The 16,973-nt window shown below is 48.4% G+C and overlaps 7 protein-coding genes across 7 annotated transcripts; 4 read left to right on the top strand and 3 right to left on the bottom strand.

The window, feature by feature from the left end:
• Positions 1–1,045: 1,045 nt before the first annotated feature.
• On the bottom strand, positions 1,046–1,615 carry BDW43DRAFT_277749 (uncharacterized protein). Its single transcript, XM_032042097.1, has one exon. The coding sequence runs from the start codon at positions 1,576–1,578 to the stop codon at positions 1,300–1,302; it is 279 nt and encodes a 92-aa protein (XP_031899710.1). The 5' UTR covers positions 1,579–1,615; the 3' UTR covers positions 1,046–1,299.
• A 548-nt stretch (positions 1,616–2,163) lies between these two features.
• BDW43DRAFT_97004 (uncharacterized protein) lies at positions 2,164–4,446 on the top strand. The gene is made up of 3 exons (XM_032050792.1): positions 2,164–2,664; positions 2,806–3,488; positions 3,545–4,446. The coding sequence occupies exons 2-3, from the start codon at positions 2,889–2,891 to the stop codon at positions 4,286–4,288; spliced, it is 1,344 nt and encodes a 447-aa protein (XP_031899709.1). The 5' UTR covers positions 2,164–2,664; positions 2,806–2,888; the 3' UTR covers positions 4,289–4,446.
• A 988-nt stretch (positions 4,447–5,434) lies between these two features.
• Positions 5,435–6,191, top strand: BDW43DRAFT_96961 (uncharacterized protein). The gene has a single exon (XM_032050790.1). The coding sequence runs from the start codon at positions 5,616–5,618 to the stop codon at positions 5,994–5,996; it is 381 nt and encodes a 126-aa protein (XP_031899708.1). The 5' UTR covers positions 5,435–5,615; the 3' UTR covers positions 5,997–6,191.
• Positions 6,192–7,496, top strand: BDW43DRAFT_96962 (uncharacterized protein). The gene is made up of 2 exons (XM_032050791.1): positions 6,192–6,867; positions 6,921–7,496. Exons 1-2 carry the CDS (start codon positions 6,386–6,388, stop codon positions 7,249–7,251), a joined length of 813 nt encoding a protein of 270 aa, XP_031899707.1. The 5' UTR covers positions 6,192–6,385; the 3' UTR covers positions 7,252–7,496.
• A 310-nt stretch (positions 7,497–7,806) lies between these two features.
• Positions 7,807–12,873, top strand: BDW43DRAFT_277736 (putative UDP-glucose:glycoprotein glucosyltransferase). The gene is made up of 5 exons (XM_032042096.1): positions 7,807–8,240; positions 8,307–8,660; positions 8,728–9,559; positions 9,615–9,875; positions 9,934–12,873. Exons 1-5 carry the CDS (start codon positions 8,095–8,097, stop codon positions 12,799–12,801), a joined length of 4,461 nt encoding a protein of 1,486 aa, XP_031899706.1. The 5' UTR covers positions 7,807–8,094; the 3' UTR covers positions 12,802–12,873.
• BDW43DRAFT_277734 (MYB DNA-binding domain protein) lies at positions 12,859–15,399 on the bottom strand. Its single transcript, XM_032042095.1, has 2 exons — positions 15,245–15,399; positions 12,859–15,168 (listed from the first exon to the last, which is right to left on the bottom strand). Exons 1-2 carry the CDS (start codon positions 15,294–15,296, stop codon positions 13,079–13,081), a joined length of 2,142 nt encoding a protein of 713 aa, XP_031899705.1. The 5' UTR covers positions 15,297–15,399; the 3' UTR covers positions 12,859–13,078.
• Positions 15,400–16,875, bottom strand: BDW43DRAFT_277733 (exosome non-catalytic core subunit RRP40). Its single transcript, XM_032042094.1, has one exon. The coding sequence runs from the start codon at positions 16,576–16,578 to the stop codon at positions 15,748–15,750; it is 831 nt and encodes a 276-aa protein (XP_031899704.1). The 5' UTR covers positions 16,579–16,875; the 3' UTR covers positions 15,400–15,747.
• Positions 16,876–16,973: the final 98 nt, after the last annotated feature.

Raw genomic sequence — 16,973 nt, 5'->3', positions numbered from 1 at the left:
ATTGGGTGCATCGGTGTGTACAGGTTTCAAGGCTGCCTGAGTTATTAATTGCTGATTCATGGGACTATGAGGGTACTACGACCTTTAGTCCTCCCATAGTTCTGCCAGTGATCAGTGACAGAGAAAAACACGTGAAAAGCGTGGAACCCTTAGACCCGAATCAGAATGCACCCTGGTCTTAGGCGAGTGTGACTTGCACAACCATTGGATGATGCGAGGTCACGTGTAAGACCAGAGGCCACCTCCAGTGTGATGGGTATTTCTGATTGTCATGGAAAATTTCGTGTCCGGTACATAGTCCACGTAGGTATTTTTTGAGAATTCCTGAGCATGGACCTGGTTTACTATCTCCCCCCCCCCCCTTGGCTGCAAACGAGATAGATTAATGAGAGAGGGTCTCAATAACAAAGCGAACGCCTCTAAATAGAAGGCGTCCCGGACTAAGAAAAACGTGGGAAGGTCGAGGACCCTTGGACAAGATTTTAGACCGTTTCATGTAAATAGCGTTGCTGAAGTCGAGCATCGAAGGCAACCATACTACGAGAATTTCATACACATCAACTCCTCTATGTTCACTATTATGTCAACGTGGCCTGAACGGTGGTGTATTTTTCTGTCGACGTCGTAGCGAGAAACGAGAAAGCCCCAATTGGCTTTTCTCAATCATGTTTCAAAATTCGCATGAAGAGGATCATTAGTGTCGCGCGGGATGTCATTCAGATTGCGCGTCCCGACGGACCCACCGACGTTGACAGAAAGACAGAGAGAGAGAGAGAGAGAGAGAGAGAAAAGAAAGACAGGTAAAGGATGAACAGAGAAAAAGAAGTATTTCAATGCAATGATGTCACGCATCCCTTGCTCGACAATTTGACATCATCCACCAAGCACGAAGATTGCATTATTAAAAATGGCCCGATAGAATGTCCGAAGAAAGCGACCTGTATGATCGATCAATTTAGTCTACCGAGGGACAAATGGGATTTCATTGTCTGGGAGTAGGACGGAGTTCTGTCTATGTACATGTACATCACGACAAGCCACAGCAACGCGCATGAACTCAAATTCCGGACTATGGGCTCCTTGTCTCATCCTGTCCCAATTATCGGGCGTTGGCTTCTGCCCCCCTTCAGACTTCAGTTCCTTCCCGTACTTAATTTTAGTTTCTCTCTAGGAACGGGCCTGCATTCCGAACGGTCGATACCCAGCCGACTGGGGCCGGGAACGGTTACGCGGATGCTCTCGAGTCCTTTGGGACGGAATCCCACGGACATCCCAGTTTTCGACTGATCTCCTGCGTTCCTACTCAGAATGTTTCCCCCCTCGGTGTGCGGGTGTGGCAATTGTGGGAAAAGCGCGGGATGGGCGAAGGCTGAGTTTTGTTTGCCCCCGATTATTTTGAGAACTCGTGTATTTATTATTATCTTCAATTGTGTTCGGCTCAGGGCAATATTTAGGATATTGTTGTATTTTTGTTGAGGGAGACTCAAGATGCCCCAAAAAAAAAAAAAAAAACAAAAGCACAAAAACAAACCCAAGTACTGTACTTTTTGATTTGCTTTTTGATTGGCAGTATTCCATCGAAGACACGGGCGGTATCCATGGAACTGGAACTGGCAGTCGATCGATCCTCTGGAGTTCAGGCGGCGCTATGCATTGATTAGGTAAAGGGTCACCGAGGGATTGTACAAGGAGTACTTTTTACTCTTTTTAATACAGGTACTGTTCTAGAGAGTCCAGAACAGAGACTAACTGTTCCTGAGTTCAAATCCAGTCTCCACTCTCCTGCTTCTCCTCTTTCCATCCTTCAGATCAATAATATTCAATCATCTTATTAAATTGTGATTGCTTCCCCTCTCGCCGTGTCTTGGTTTTTTTTGTTCACCCTTCCTTGTCCACACTTTCTCTCCTCTTTTCCTCTCCCCTTCCTCTGTATCAAAACCCTCCCTCATTTTGGGTTTCACTCTCTCACCTCATCCTCTATAGACATTCATTTCTCTTTTTTCAATTTTTTTTGTCTCACCTTTGACTGTGACTCTTACCAGAGGGTTCGACCCCACCCATCATTTGGTTTCTCATCCTTTCTTTGACTCAGTCGTCCAACCAACAACTTTGTTTTTCATTTTTTTTTTCTAAGAAAAAAGGGAATAAAAGAAAAAGAAAAAACAGACCACACACATAACGTTCAGTGCCTCGGTCCCGATTGATAGTTCGCTTCCGTTTGCTTGGCTGGCAATCCTATCCGGGGACTTTAAACTATTGCTTTGCCGTGTAACCTAAGCCAAGCCATACTGCGTACTATCCTTCCGTTCTCTCTTCATTTGGATTTTTGATCACCTATCCAATCTTTCTCTTTGATCTCCTTATTCCTAATTTCGTTTTGTGATCTTCGAGAAAATCCCCAGTCCTGAAGGGACAAAGAAAGAAATCCCTCTTGTCACGCCGGCACCAAAGAACGGGTCCCACCGGTTGACTCCCGCAGGAACGTTGCCGCCCCTCTCACGCACACCACCGAAGGGATAGCCGCTCCTTAACTCCCTAGTCAAGGAGCTTGGATATACCGGTCTTGGCTCCTCCTCAACCTGCATATTCGTGCGATAAGAGCATACGTTACACTCATGCTAGTCGTCATTATTGCCTACAGCCCCGGTCGACTTTGAATTTACGGTACTTGACTGCAACTCGTCACGTTGTACAACTTGAAGCACCTTTCTATCCCTAAGCCTGTCCCCTTTCACTCGACCCTAGCCCTTTTTGACGCAGGCTTGAATGCTTGGCTTCCCTTCTTATACTCCGTCTTCCTCGTAGCTCCTCATCAACGCAAACCTACATTCTTATCCTTCATACCAGCGATCGTTTCACTCGTCTTTCTCATCGATTCGTTGCACATTATGGCGAACTCACAAGAGCCCCTGGATGCCCCGGATGGCTCCGCCTTGACCTGGATCTTTGATCACTGTCTCCGTTACCCGGGTTCTTATGAACTGCCGTTACGCACTATGTATGCATTGAACTGCAACCCAACAAGACAGCCGGCGCCCGCCAATCGTCCTCCCGAGACAGCGTTCTGCGAGCGTCCGTCCCACTCACCCCAGTCTTCGGTGTCCTCCCAAGATGCTCCCTTGGATCGTGCTGCCGATTTTAGAGCTCTACTGACCCGTCAAATCTCTCGGCTACCGTCACAGCCATGCTCCCTTCCCCCTAGCTTTGTCACCTCGTTCCTGCGTCGCTGCTTCACTCCGGAGCTGGGTGATGTTGACTTTCCTCAGGCCTTGACCGGTCTTGACTATCTTAAAGACCTCGATGTCCGTCGGAAGAAGGAGGTCAAAGCTGCGCTGGACCGTTTACAGGTCAAGCCAGATGATCTCAAAGAAAAGGAGGAGCTTGGGAGGAAATGGCCTAATGTCTTGACCTGGATCGAGTCCAACTGTGCCAAGAACCGCAAGGCTGAGGCGCTCTACACACAAGTCTACATTGGCCTACGCCGCTGGGTGAGTTGCTCTATGTCTGTACTATCTTATATTAGCTGACTAACATTTCCCCTCAGACTCTGATCAATGAAATGCTACTTGAACCACATAACAAGGCCAACTGCATTGCCATGCTAAACACCTTGTTCCCTCCGGTTACAGACGCAACCGTCAATCCCACGCCGCAATTGACTCCCCAGATCCTCAAGTCTCAACGGGATGGGTTCTTCCGGTATATCGCGGCGTTTGAAACCAATGGAAGAGATATCCTCGACAAGGTTATCGCGCAAGGTGCCCCGGAAGGGGAGGAGACTGGATGGCCACTGGTGCGAGACGTCTTGGACAAATACCTTCGAATCACCAACGAAATCATCGATGACTGTGCCATGGTCAATGATCAGAGCAGTCTTGAGGTCAAGGTGGAGGAGGAACCTCAGTCCCGTCGGAAGGTCGATTCCGGTATTAGCTTTGGCTCGGCAGACAAGTTTCATACTCCTTCCGTCCATAGCGGTAACAGCTCGGAAGATATTATAGACAAGCCATTGCCACCGGCCCCAAAGGACAGTCATCCGAAATCGGGTGGTTCCACGCTGGAGCGGTTGGCACGTGAACTTCGCAAGCTAAGCGACGCGGGCAAAGTCAAGAGCCTCAAGAAGATGAGATCCTCTAGTGCCCTTACTGCGCGGTCCGAAAATATTCCCAGCCACACACCGGATAGCTCATTCTTCGAAATTGATGAGATGAAACGAAAGCGTCTCATCTGGGAGGCTACTAGCCGTAAAAGGTCCCATAGCAAACTGCTTAGCAATGGCTCACATTGACTGTGATTCGATTGATTGTACACTTACGACCGCATTCTTTTGTTTCGCTCCCCCCCCCAAAAAAAAGAAGAGCAGGAAAGACAAAAGCTGATGTTCTACATTTGGAGTGTAATGGAGTTGGACTTTTTATTTAGTCATTTTGAAATTTTGTTACTTTTCGGGGCGCAATGCAATTACTACTAGTTGGGGGCGTCTTGGGTTTTTCAAGCTTACAGGTGGGATTGGCAGGCCATTTTCGCATTGGGAGTTTTGAACACGGTGGAATCATTTCTCCAAGTCTAAAAGGGGGAACAGGGCAGCAAAAGATAAAACAAGGCTAGAAAAAGCTTTTCATGAATGTTACTTTATGATGATGATAATGAATTGATTTTGTCAAATTGATTACATTTCGTATTCGTATCTGCATGTTTATGGCATGATCAGTATTGCTGAGTGATTTTCTCTCAGTGTAAGCCACTAGTGAGTATACATACATACTGTACAGAGTAATTAAATCCCTGCCTGATTACTAAATCATCTTATACTCGTGCAGATTGTATATAGAGTATTGGATATCCGGTGTTGTTTACTTGCCAAGAGTTGGTTAAGCATGAACAACCTCCTCCCCTCTACCTCAATTCACGTCGACGAATATGCTAGATATCACATTGTTGACTAAAATGCTATCTAACACAAAACGCGCCTAAGTCCTAGTTGCGTCCTATGCAGGATATTTCAGTATAGTTCCGGTTGACACATACCTACTCGGACGATAACCACACGCGATAGTACTGGCGACCTCGCTGGCCAGATCCTCCAGTTCTTCTCGTAACATGGCTGCAGAGCTACGATCCATCAATCCACGCCAGCCTTCCCGTCGTCTTGAATGCATAACATACCGTGATGCGCCGTATCTTCGAAGATTTGCAATTGGATGTTGTGAGCCACACTGTCGGCCCAAGTTCGATACGCCAAAAGATATCATACATTAAGTCAATTTAGTGGGCACTAGAGCCCTTCTTCATGGCCCAGAGCCCCGTTCCTCGTTTATACGGGCTCTGCAAGTGTTATCAGCGACGCCAACGCCGATCTGAAGGGTGCCGATGTGACCTTTCCCATGACACCGGGTGACCAGCGGCCGGATTTCTATTTCCATAATAAGGTGAGTCGTGATGGCCTGCGCGATTAATCGGCCTCTCCTATTAACAGCGTTTACGTAATTAGGCGCTCGCGGGGAGGTACGTTCTATCACAAAATAAGACCCAAGACCCGCCGGGCTTCCTGACTTGTGAAGATTTGATCCCTGAGCATCTTTGGTGTTGTAGGCCTGGCCGTGTTCCTTTGTATTATGAACACTTATTTCCGAGGCCCGACCAGGGTGCACATCGGTTTGAATCAGAGTCTCTTCGACTTTACTGAGAGCGCGAGTGCGATGCACATGCCCTACCTTGCTAGTAGCGCCGACCAAACACCAAGTCGACCCGCAATCGCCGCCGACAGATGGCGACACAGTGGATGCGAAGCCCTCTTCATCACCAATGATCAATCTCGCTACTTCAGGGACTTCATGCGGCCGCTTTGGAGGTATTATGTGAACACAACATACCTGGATCAGGTGGGGTTGACCGCTCAACTCGAGACACTATTTCTGGCCGTCTTGTCAATGAATCTATGTCATGCTTCTTGCCATCGCCATTCTATAGGAAGTATTAGATCCCTGATTTGTTGAAATCTTTCACACACAGCATCATTTGGTAAATTTATGGCACGATTATTATCTAGCCTGGCTTTACCAACAAAGACATGTATTTTCAGCCACAGCTCAAAGAAGAATGGAATATGTTGTCACACAAGTAAGGAAAACTAAGGGTTCTGGTAATACTAATATCTCTTTAGGCCAATTTTCTCTGCGCACTACGGACATGAAGTTGGGGGCCGAAAGTTATTCCTGAGTGTTTGCTAGTAAAGGCAATTTCGAAAGAGACTGTATGAAAAGTGATATAAATTGGAGGCTTGCAAAAAAACGCACTTCACAGTTCCCCGCGGTGCCATCGTTCTAACTGGGCATTGCATTGAAGTACATATTTGGAGGGCCTTCTATGGTTACCTTGGGCCAAGATGATTCTCTTTCCTCGCTTCCATCTATTCGAGATCGAAGATCAAGACTGGTGTCCTAGTTGGTTGATTTTATTCATTCAGACCTATTTGACTGCGCTCTGGGATCTTCGCATCCCTTTTGTGAGAAACACTGCAGCTGAGGTAGCTGCTAGTATTATCAAAGAAAGCCTTCCCAAGGCCTCTTCATATACTTTTGTCGATACCTGTGCTCGTGCTGGTGGACCGATACCCGCCATCGAGACAGCTCTTAATGCCAAACTTTTCTTGGCTGATCGCAGGCCCTGTATGATAGAATGGAAGGCTATCAAGAAACAGCACGAGTGCATTTCATTTATCCCAGAACCCGTGGATGCAACGTCGTTGGAAAGAATTACCTCAGAGGGTCGCGAGTGTCGGATATTCAATATCTCCTTTCGTCATTTCGACGATGACGCTGCTAAGCTAGTCTTAAGCAGTGTGATGCAGTCCGCAGATTCATTTATGTATACCGAACGATACCAAGATTACCAGGAGAACCGGACTAACAGTTTCATAGTATTTTCGAGTTTCTACAGCGAGACTTCACGACGTTCTTGTTCTGCTGCTTGACTACCGTGTCTATACCCCCTTTCGTGCATATACTCCTCCGGTTCCGGAGATCTCTAGTGCATATCATTTTTACGTTTATGATTTGGGTGGCTCCGGCAGCTCTGGCGATCGATGGTTTCATGTCCATGCTGCGCACTCGGACGCATACAGAGATCAAAGATCTTACTTGGAAGCCTGAACATGTTTCTGATGAATGGGTGTTTAAGCATGGTAGTCTGGTGATCTTCGGGCCATGGCACCTACATTGGCATATGGGGTATAGACCCATTGAAAGATAAAGCAAACCATGGCTGAACAAGAGTTCCTTTTACCTTAAAGCTTACGTGGGAGGTACTATTAGATGCTCTTCCGGCGTCAGACTGCAGGATAATAGATGCAGGCAGAGTGCATGTCAGGTTATATGCAGGCGGATGGAACAAGATGCCCGTAGCTCCAGAGCCACGAACAGGATCAGGGTTAAAAGAGGCTTATATAATCAGGTTTGAGGTTCAGGTGAAACAATGGTCAGGGGCAGCAGGACAAGCAGTATACTTGGTATTTGAATATAGAGTACGTAGTATATATATAGATTTCTACTATAGTTCTAGACCGAGTAAGAGGCTATAAGTAGTATGGTATCAGACTAAAAAAGAGTTAGAGACCCAGAACGCCGCAGAAACAGTGTACTGTTACTCCGTATTTATAATAGTAATTAATAGTTCTCACCCATAGATAGTCCAAAATATGACTGGCCAATGACAGGCCGGTATAGAAGACACGGAAGTTTTGCGCAAGTGGCCGCTACGACTTCCGTACAAGCTCTGGATCAACTCTCCAAGTGGCCAGAACACATGAAACAGGACCCTTCATTGTCTCGGTTACTCCTTTCTAAAGCGCGCGGTTGGAGACCAGTTCGTATTTCCTGATACCTACTCAATGGTCTCCTGCACTATCTTTACATGAAATCTCATTCTATGCTGCATCCATCAAACTGAGGTCACCTTCGCCCGTTATGCTTACTAGCTCGCTCGCCTTGACTTGGGAGTACTTAGCTAGTGATTAAGTGTTGCCCATTCTGGGCCAAGATAAGCCTCGATCTACCTATTTTCTGTATAGACGAATGTGCGGGAGCAGCCACAAAAATGAGATTCAGCGTGGGACATGTCGCTTCATGGCGGCTATCTGTAATTGTCGCCTCGGTGCTAGCCTGCCTAGTCCACGCAAGCCCCTCAGTCAATGTTGCGTTACAGGCTTCATTCGACTCGGCACCGTATCTTATAGAGCTTCTGTAAGCAATCACTCTCTGTGTCCTTTGTTCCTTGCTCCGGTCAATGTGGTTGCTTATAAAATGTAGAGAAACCGCCGCTGAAGAAAACGCAACTGCCTATTTCCCACTGCTCGACCGCATCGCTGATGGCGCCTTTGACCATGTCGTGACTGATAAAGATGTGTACGATCGCTTCTTACAGGTTGTACATGAAGATGGACACCTAGGAACTCCCGAGAGCCTCTCGTCGTTCAAACTCTCCTTGGCCATTCGATCAGCGAGCCCCCGAATCGCGGCCCATTACCAATACTACAATGCTTCCGTACAGCACTCCTTGATGGCAGCGCAGGACGCAGCCTGTCCAGTGTGGGTGCACTCGGATGGCAAGCAGTATTGCTCCTCGACCATGGGACGTGCTCAGCAGGATGTTTCGGGAGACTTGTGGGTGGCTCTTCTCTTTTTTGTAGGAAGAAACCCCTGGTGTAGGCTAACCTGGTGTCTTTTGCAGGGACCCGCGAGAGCTTCCATTTGATAGAGTTCTGGGGGATACGTCATTGCCCCCAGCCGTTTTGTACGCGGATGTGGCATCTCCAATGTTCAAAGACTTCCACCATACCCTTAGTGATCTTGCCAAGGAAGGGCAGATATCGTATCGCGTACGCTATCGGCCGCCTCAGCACTGGAGACCTCGGCCCCTTTTCGTTTCTGGTTACGGTGTTGAACTTGCATTAAAACGAACGGACTACATTGTGATCGATGACCGAGATGCTGGACAGAAAGAACCAGTCAATGGGGAGGCCAACAAAGTAGGCGATATGAATGGCGATGCCCCAGATGACCTTAGGCCATTGTCCTCGTCTGAAGTAACACGTCTAGGTGTGAACACTGTCAAATATGTGATGGATAGTGACAACCCTCTGGATACGCTCGTAAAACTGTCACAAGATTTCCCTAAATACTCCACAAAGATCGCAGCCCACAATGCCACTGCTAAGCTCTTGCAAGACATCCGCTCTAGTCGAATGGGGATGTTTCCCTCTGGCGCCAACGCCATGTGGATTAATGGGGTCCAAATGGACTCTCGGAAGATTGATGCCTACTCTCTACTGGACCACTTACGCCGCGAAAGAAGACTAATAGAGAAATTTAGGGATCTGGGAATTTCCGCGCAGGAGGCCGTAGATCTTCTGTCCCACAAGATTCTCGGCGAGGCTCTGGCAGACGATGCACCCCAACGTTACGACTACCGGGATGAGATCGAGGGTGGTCGGGTCCTCATATGGCTGAACAATCTAGAAAAGGATGCCAAATACGAGTCCTGGTCTGGTGAATTAGAAGCGGTGAGCGATTTTATCTCATGTACGCTTTTTGGACATTTGTACTGATCGTTGTTAGTTCTTGCGTCCCACATTCCCGGGTCAACTTCCACCAGTCCGCCGCGATGCGAACAATATCGTTGTGCCGGTAGATTTGGCCGATATTGAAGATGTAAACTTTATCGTCAAGACGGTACAAGTATTTGTGCACAGGAAGATTCCTGTGAGGTTTGGCTTAGTTCCGATTGCATCTTCATCTGGATCTACGGGCCAGCTTAAGGTTGCTCACTACCTGCAAGAGACCTTTGGTTTGGCGAGCCTGATTAAATACCTTGAGGAGGTAAGATTTAATTGAGCACTGAAATTTGCGGTCTTTGTTCGATGCTAATGCTCTCCAGTCTCTCACTGCGAACAAGATCGCATCTCCGGATAAAAATTCTTTTCAGGCTGCAACTAAAGAGCGGAACCTTCGTCCCGATAGAACGGCTTTGTCATTTGAAGAGGTTCTGAAGCATGGAGCGCTTGACGAAGCGGTGTCTCGAACAGTAAATTATCAGAATCGTCTCGGCATCACAGGTGGAACACCATTAATCTTGGTTAACGGCGTCCCACTCGTCCGCGATGATAACTGGGTGCAAGAGATGAGCAACAGAGTAGGCAAAGATTTGCAATCACTCCAGAAAGGCATTATGGATGGCATCTTCAAGGAAGACACGTGGCTACCGGGATTCTTCCTTTCCCAGGCCTTCGAGCGTCGCAACCCCTGGGTGATACCCGAGGACCCGAAGGATATCCGGGTCGTTGATTTAGCCAAGGTGTCCGAATCTCACAAGGAAGGACTGGACGCACTTCCTCGCATCCATTCTGACACAGACAACGCTCTGGATAGTGTTCATATGGTCGTTGTGGGCGATTTCGACTCCGAGAATGGTTCCAAGCTCCTCACGGCAGCCTTGGAGAGCCGGAAAAAGCATACTGATCTAGAGATACTCTTGCTTCATAATCCTGCACATACATCTGCCGCAAGTGGCTCCATCACTGTCTATCATTCACTTAAAGAAGGCAGCGACGTGGATGTCTCACAGGTCCTGGCTGATATTGGGTCCTCTGACTCTTCCATGTCTTCCCATAAGGAAGCTGAGATCGCCGAGTTTTGGGCGTTGCAGCAGCCATTGGCTTGGGACCTAGGATTTGCACCTGGGGCAAGTGGCGTTGTTATTAATGGCAGAGTAGTTGGGCCTATGCCAGAGGATTATGGAGTAGGACCAGATGACCTTGACCAGCTTTTGGCATATGAGCACGCAAAGCGCATAGATCCGGTAGCGCAGGCTGCTAAGGAGCTCCAAATCGGCTCAAAGCTTTCTGGTCCTCTGGCCTTTGCTAAGCTGACCTCACTGACTACACTTTCGACAATATCTGACGTCCCGGAGGGTATCTACGAATCGGTTCCTGACGTTCGGATGAACTTGTTCAATGAGTGGAACGATTCTAGCTCCGTAATAACCGTCTCCAACTCTGAAGACCCGGCGATCACTATAGTCGCTTCTATTGATCCAACATCTGAAATATCCCAGAGATGGTTACCTATTCTGAAAGTACTCTCGCAACTGGCGAGCGTCAGGCTCAGGCTGTTCTTAAACGCGCGGGAAGAAATACAGGAACTTCCAATCAAGCGCTTCTACCGCTATGTTTTAGACTCGAAGCCCTCTTTCGCTGGCGATGGGTCTATGTTGAGACCTGGAGCTACTTTCTCAGGCGTGCCGGTCGAACCACTACTTACCCTGGGCATGGACGTTCCGTCATCTTGGCTTGTAGCTCCCAAGGATTCCGTTCACGACCTTGATAACATTAAGTTGAGTTCTTCGAACGCAGGATCAGACGTGGATGCTGTTTATGCATTGGAGCACATTTTGATAGAAGGTCACTCACGAGACTTGACTACAAAGACTCCTCCAAGGGGAGTTCAGCTGGCTCTTGGTACCCAGGAGAACCCCTACTTTGCTGACACCATCATCATGGCCAACCTAGGTTACTTCCAATTCAAAGCCCAGCCTGGGCTGTGGCAAATTAATTTGAAACCGGGCCGCAGTGAACGTATCTTCAAGCTTGATAGCGTTGGTGGCATGGGCTACTCTCCGCAACCCGGCGATGAGAACAATGAAGTTGCTCTCCTTTCCTTCCAGGGCAAGACACTTTTCCCTCGCTTGTCACGCAAGAAGGGCCATGAGACAGAAGATGTTCTGGATACGGCTGCCAAACCCGGATCTGCAATGGAATATGTCTCTAAAGGACTCAACTTTGCCTCCGGAGTCCTGTCCAGCGTGGGAGTTGGTTCGAAGCTTGCTACCACCGAAAAGCAAGCTGACATCAACATTTTCTCAGTCGCAAGTGGCCACTTGTATGAACGAATGCTGAACATTATGATGGTATCCGTGATGCAAAACACTAAACACTCCGTTAAATTCTGGTTCATCGAGCAGTTCCTCTCTCCCTCCTTCAAATCATTCCTGCCACACCTAGCCAAGGAATACGGGTTCTCATACGAAATGGTCACGTTCAAATGGCCACATTGGCTCCGTGCTCAGCGCGAGAAGCAGCGCGAGATCTGGGGTTACAAAATCCTCTTTTTAGACGTGCTATTCCCGCTTTCCCTAGACAAGGTCATCTTTGTCGATGCAGATCAGGTCGTCCGCACAGACATGTACGACCTTGTCGACCTAGACCTGGAAGGCGCGCCCTACGGCTTTACACCGATGTGTGATTCTCGCCATGAGATGGAAGGCTTCCGCTTCTGGAAGCAGGGCTACTGGAAGAACTTTCTCCGCGGGCAGCCTTATCACATTTCAGCTCTATATGTGGTTGACTTGAGCCGCTTCCGCGCTCTGGCCGCCGGTGACCGTCTCCGTGGTCAATACCAGATGCTCTCTGCTGACCCTAACAGCTTGAGTAATCTTGACCAGGACCTGCCGAATCATATGCAACACCATATCCCAATTAAGAGTCTGCCGCAGGAATGGCTGTGGTGCGAGACGTGGTGCTCAGATGAGTCTCTCGGTCAAGCGAGGACGATTGATCTGTGTAATAACCCGCAAACTAAGGAGCCCAAACTCGACAGGGCTAGAAGACAGGTCCCCGAATGGACTGCATATGACGAGGAGATTGCTGCGCTGTCAGAGAGGGTTGCTCTCGAGCATCAAAGAGAAAAGGAAGTACAACCTGACGATGAAGGTGAAGAAGATGAGGAATGGAGAAAGGACGAGTTGTAGAATTACAGTATATTTTACATTTTGTATGCCAATAGATATATTTGCGAACGAAGTCATTGATTGCTCCTGAACTATACATGTGGACGATGGGGTATATGAATAAGCCACAACTTTTAAAAGACTAAAACATCACCCAACAATACCTACATCAGGATTAATGATCGTGCCCGACAAGGCCCTGTCTCCATCAATGCTAACACCAAACCTGAGCCGAAATATGTTTATCATCACTCGTCAGCACATCCCCTATCTCCCCTTCTGTCTAGCAGCGTTAACGTTATTCGCTGACGTCTTCCATCTTCACATCCCGCGACATCGGGGAACTGTCTATTGTAGAAGTAGAGGTTTCTGCCTGACGGCGTCGCTTTAGCATGTCCATTTTGTTACTCATGGGCTTGCTAGGCTTAGACTCTGATTCTGGGCTTGACGAGTCGGAAACGTCACTGCTACTCTCGGATTCATTTTCTGAAGACTCTTCCTCAGATGAGGACGCCTGAGACTTTTGCTTGACGGCGTTTGACTTTTTTAACGACTTGGTCCTCTCGTGGTCGCTAGAACTTGTTACCTCGCTCTCGCTCTTATCGCTTTCATCACTACCTTCGTCACCGGAAGATGTTTCGTTTGAGTCGTCCTCAAAAGAACTCTCGTTTTTCATGCCCTTGTTTTTCGAAGTTTTAATGATGCTAGGTTTCTTGGCTGATGGTGATATCTTTGATCCACTGTTTGTGACTATTTGTTTAGATGGGGGTGTATCAGAATCAGAGCTTGAATCAGAGTCGGAGCTTGAGTCGCTGTCTCCAGATTCGGACGCGGATGTTGTTGTGGTTGACTGACTGCTCTTTAGAATGTCATTTTTCTTGTTCTCTGTAACCTGTTTGGGGCTTTTGCTGCTCTTCGCCTTAGGCTGTGGATCAATAGTCTTATCCTTCGACTTCTTGCTGGATTGTGCAGAATTGTGTCGCGATTTTGTTTGCTTTGGTGCAATAGCCTTTGTGGCGTTTTCATCATCCGAAGCCGACTCATCTGCTGATTCGGAATCAGCAACGGAAGCTGACTCGACCGACTCTGAAGTCGACTTGGATACATCGGAGATATTCTTAGCTGGCGACGCGTTGACTGAGTTTGTGGTGTGGTCCTCCTTATCTTCGCCTTCGTCGTCTGATATCACGTATTCGTTGCTTTTGTAGTGGCCGACCGAAGTCCGTGTGGGAGTGGGAGTGGCCGTCTTCAATTTTGCTTTGCTGTTCTTTCTCTTTGATTCTTTGAGCGGGTCAAAAACAGCGTCAGGGTTTCCATTCTCTCGCAGGTGCTGAACCTTCTTCCTAGCCTTGCGCCATTTATCCGCACACTGCTGCCTGGAACGACAGTGACCCATTTTGCTGCTAATATGCCCCCAAGAAATCATGGTTTCATCGATTTCATAGATATCACGGCCCACGTCATGGCCCTTCTCTTTCAGATTTTTCCATGCCAGTTGCAACGCGTCCTGCAGCATGACATTCTCCTTTTGTGACCACGGACCCCGGTTCATCGTAGTTCTATGCTCCAGGCGGTTCTTCCATCTCTGGACCACATCGTCGTCATTTCGGCCAATCTCTTTAGCAATCAGAGCGAACTTGAAACCATGCTGTGCGACCAGCCGAATGAGCTCCTCGTCCTGCTCGTGCGTCCAGTGGTGAGGCTTCACATCCGAGCTCTGGAAATGCCGCCTCATAAAGCGGTAGACAGACCTCCGTTCTCGATTGGGCAGGATCCCGTAGATAGTCTTCCAGAACTCATGCTTCGTAGTGATAGACGAATCACAAGGAAAGTCGACACCCTTTTCTCTCTCTGAATGCTGCACCATGGCGTCAAAGACATCCGCGCGTAATCCATTAGTATTGCAGAAGTCGATCTTGAAGTCCTCCAGCGCCTGCACCTCGTTCGGCGTAAAGAACCCTGTCTGCCCCTTGCCTTCCCGTTTCCGCTTCCCTTTCCGAATCTCTCCCTGCTGGGTGGACCCATCCTGGGAAGTCCAGAGAAGCGGTGTTGGCGTCGGTTTCGGCTCGGCTAGGCTCTCCTGGGGTTCAGACGAGGTATTGGTGTCCTCATTCGGGGTCGATTGGATCTCGGGATCGCTCGTCGGTTTCTTGAATGAGTTTTCGTATTGGATTCGGAACGAGATATCACCGTTGGTGGTAGGTGGTTTCTTTGTACTAGGATTGTCCTCCGTTAACGAATGGGCAAGCTTCGTCCGCTTCGAGAGGCGGGGTTTCTCTTCGTTTTGAGGCGACAGCGCGACGGATGAGTTGACATGTTCGCTGGATTTTCTTTTCCCGGGTTTCAGCGGGTTAAAGCGGTTAGGAGTTGCGGCTGCGTTGTCTTTTTCTATCGTTGGAGCCCAATGTTAGATGTCATTCGAGAGTTGGTGTTTCTGGCGCTGGTAGTTTCTAGTGATACTTACGGGGGTGGTCGCTGAGGCCATCGTCGGCCTTTTTCGAGGGCCCGCTGCCCATCTGGAGGAAGTCAAGGAGGGGGAACGAGTCGCGTAGATGAAGGGGAGTAGAAGTGTATGTGAGGGAGATATGGAGTTGAAGTATAAGGTCTCCGGAGTGAAAAGTTCATTTGGAGTCAAAGTGAATTACAACATAAAAAAAAAAGTTCCGGCCTCGGGTCAGACTAAATTTAAAGCTCACAGGGCGCCAACCATTTTTTGCTGTGTTTTCCGCCCTTGAGCTTTTTTTCCCAATAGATCTTAGCGGTCAGCCAATGCTTTCTTTTTCCCACTCTAGGTTTATGCCTTTTGTCAACGTCGTAAACTTGATACATGAGGGGAGAAAATTAAATAAAAAAAATTAAAAAAAAAATTAAAAAGAAAGAAAGAGATATATCAAAAATAAAAAGTGTGAATAGTAGTAGTATAGAACATAACACACACACCACAACACAACAACTTTCAACGCCCCATCACGTTTCGACCTTCATTTCTCGTAATATCCTCGTGACCAGTTTCCTCTGATCTGTCGAATTCAACTCATGCTGGTCAAGGGTACTCAAGCATCGCCCAATGGCAACCGTCGCCTTGACAGCATAATCGCCCCCATTCGCACAATCCACCCAGACCTTCCCATTCCTCCCCACAGCAATCTCAAACCCGCCCGTCTTCTCCAACTTCTTGCCCAGCTCCTCCAACACCACCAACCCTGCCACTGCCTCCTGCTGCTCCGCGGACGAGGAACTAGCCTTCATCAACCGCGCCGCCAACCCAGTCGACACATCAAAAACCATCCCACCCGTCAACGGCCCCAGTCCCCCAGGCTCAGCCTTCCCCGTCGCAGGATTGACACAGGTAAGCTCCACCTCCGCGCCAGCACCCAACCCAGTCGACAACACACGCGCGTAAACCAGATCCCCCTGTTTCAGCATCGGCCGTGTCTTCTTCGTCGCGCCCTCGAATGAAAGCTGGCCCAGCAGCGCCTGCGGCGCTTGCGGCGTGACCATGCAAAAGAAATAATCCGGACTGGAGTGGTGGATCTGCGCGATCACCAGATCGCCTGGGGTTGGGAGATAGCGGCGGTTCGGGGTGGAGAGGATGGACACGGCGTTTCGTTTGATGTCTGTTGAGAGGATGCCCGGTTGTGTTGCGGATATCACATGGCTGAGGGGTGTGGATGGGTTTGAGGACGGTTGTGAGAGGAGACGAAGACCTGCTCCGAGTCTCAGGGGGCCGGAATTGGTGGATGGGAGGTACTCGGAGGGGACTTCGTCGCCCGGGAGGAGGATTAATGGCGATGTCATTTTGGGAGGGGATGTTTGTCCACCGGGTTTTACTTGTTGGTGGTTTTTGATTCTTCTGAAAAGAGATCGGAGATGGTGGAGACTGAGGGATCGCCCTTGGCTGCGAAAACTGGCTTATCGGTTATCGCCACGTGATGTGGTATTTTTTTCTTTTTTTGTAGATGCAGGTTAGTAGTGCATGTAAGTTGAATGAGTTGTGGGATTCATGTAAAGATAAATCGAGTGATAGGATGTAAGGATCTATTTCAATGCTATCTTAATGAGAGAAATTGGTCTAGACAAAAGAATCATGGTGTCGACAACTTCATATGAGATTCAAAGAATTGATAGGAGATATCTCAAAGTGCACCGCCACTGCACTATCGATAAGCACTAGCCACAGCTGCCCGCCTTGA

Source organism: Aspergillus alliaceus, assembly GCF_009176365.1.
Source record: "Aspergillus alliaceus strain CBS 536.65 unplaced genomic scaffold BDW43scaffold_25, whole genome shotgun sequence".
Taxonomy (NCBI): domain Eukaryota; kingdom Fungi; phylum Ascomycota; class Eurotiomycetes; order Eurotiales; family Aspergillaceae; genus Aspergillus; species Aspergillus alliaceus.
The sequence above is the reverse complement of the archived record's forward strand: the minus strand, read 5'-3'. Positions and strand labels throughout refer to the sequence as shown.

Bases quoted from the DNA above. Each gene is read 5' to 3' on its own strand.
- BDW43DRAFT_277749 (XM_032042097.1), bottom strand. From the start codon at position 1,578: ATGGAATACTGCCAATCAAAAAGCAAATCAAAAAGTACAGTACTTGGG.
- BDW43DRAFT_97004 (XM_032050792.1), top strand. From the start codon at position 2,889: ATGGCGAACTCACAAGAGCCCCTGGATGCCCCGGATGGCTCCGCCTTG. The intron at 3,489-3,544 runs GTGAGTTGCTCT...ATTTCCCCTCAG, and splicing joins ACATTGGCCTACGCCGCTGG to ACTCTGATCAATGAAATGCT.
- BDW43DRAFT_96961 (XM_032050790.1), top strand. From the start codon at position 5,616: ATGAACACTTATTTCCGAGGCCCGACCAGGGTGCACATCGGTTTGAAT.
- BDW43DRAFT_96962 (XM_032050791.1), top strand. From the start codon at position 6,386: ATGATTCTCTTTCCTCGCTTCCATCTATTCGAGATCGAAGATCAAGAC. The intron at 6,868-6,920 runs GTATACCGAACG...ACAGTTTCATAG, and splicing joins CAGTCCGCAGATTCATTTAT to TATTTTCGAGTTTCTACAGC.
- BDW43DRAFT_277736 (XM_032042096.1), top strand. From the start codon at position 8,095: ATGAGATTCAGCGTGGGACATGTCGCTTCATGGCGGCTATCTGTAATT. The intron at 8,661-8,727 runs GTGGGTGGCTCT...TGTCTTTTGCAG, and splicing joins CAGGATGTTTCGGGAGACTT to GGACCCGCGAGAGCTTCCAT. The intron at 9,876-9,933 runs GTAAGATTTAAT...AATGCTCTCCAG, and splicing joins TGATTAAATACCTTGAGGAG to TCTCTCACTGCGAACAAGAT.
- BDW43DRAFT_277734 (XM_032042095.1), bottom strand. From the start codon at position 15,296: ATGGGCAGCGGGCCCTCGAAAAAGGCCGACGATGGCCTCAGCGACCAC. The intron at 15,169-15,244 runs GTAAGTATCACT...CTCCAACGATAG, and splicing joins TGGCCTCAGCGACCACCCCC to AAAAAGACAACGCAGCCGCA.
- BDW43DRAFT_277733 (XM_032042094.1), bottom strand. From the start codon at position 16,578: ATGACATCGCCATTAATCCTCCTCCCGGGCGACGAAGTCCCCTCCGAG.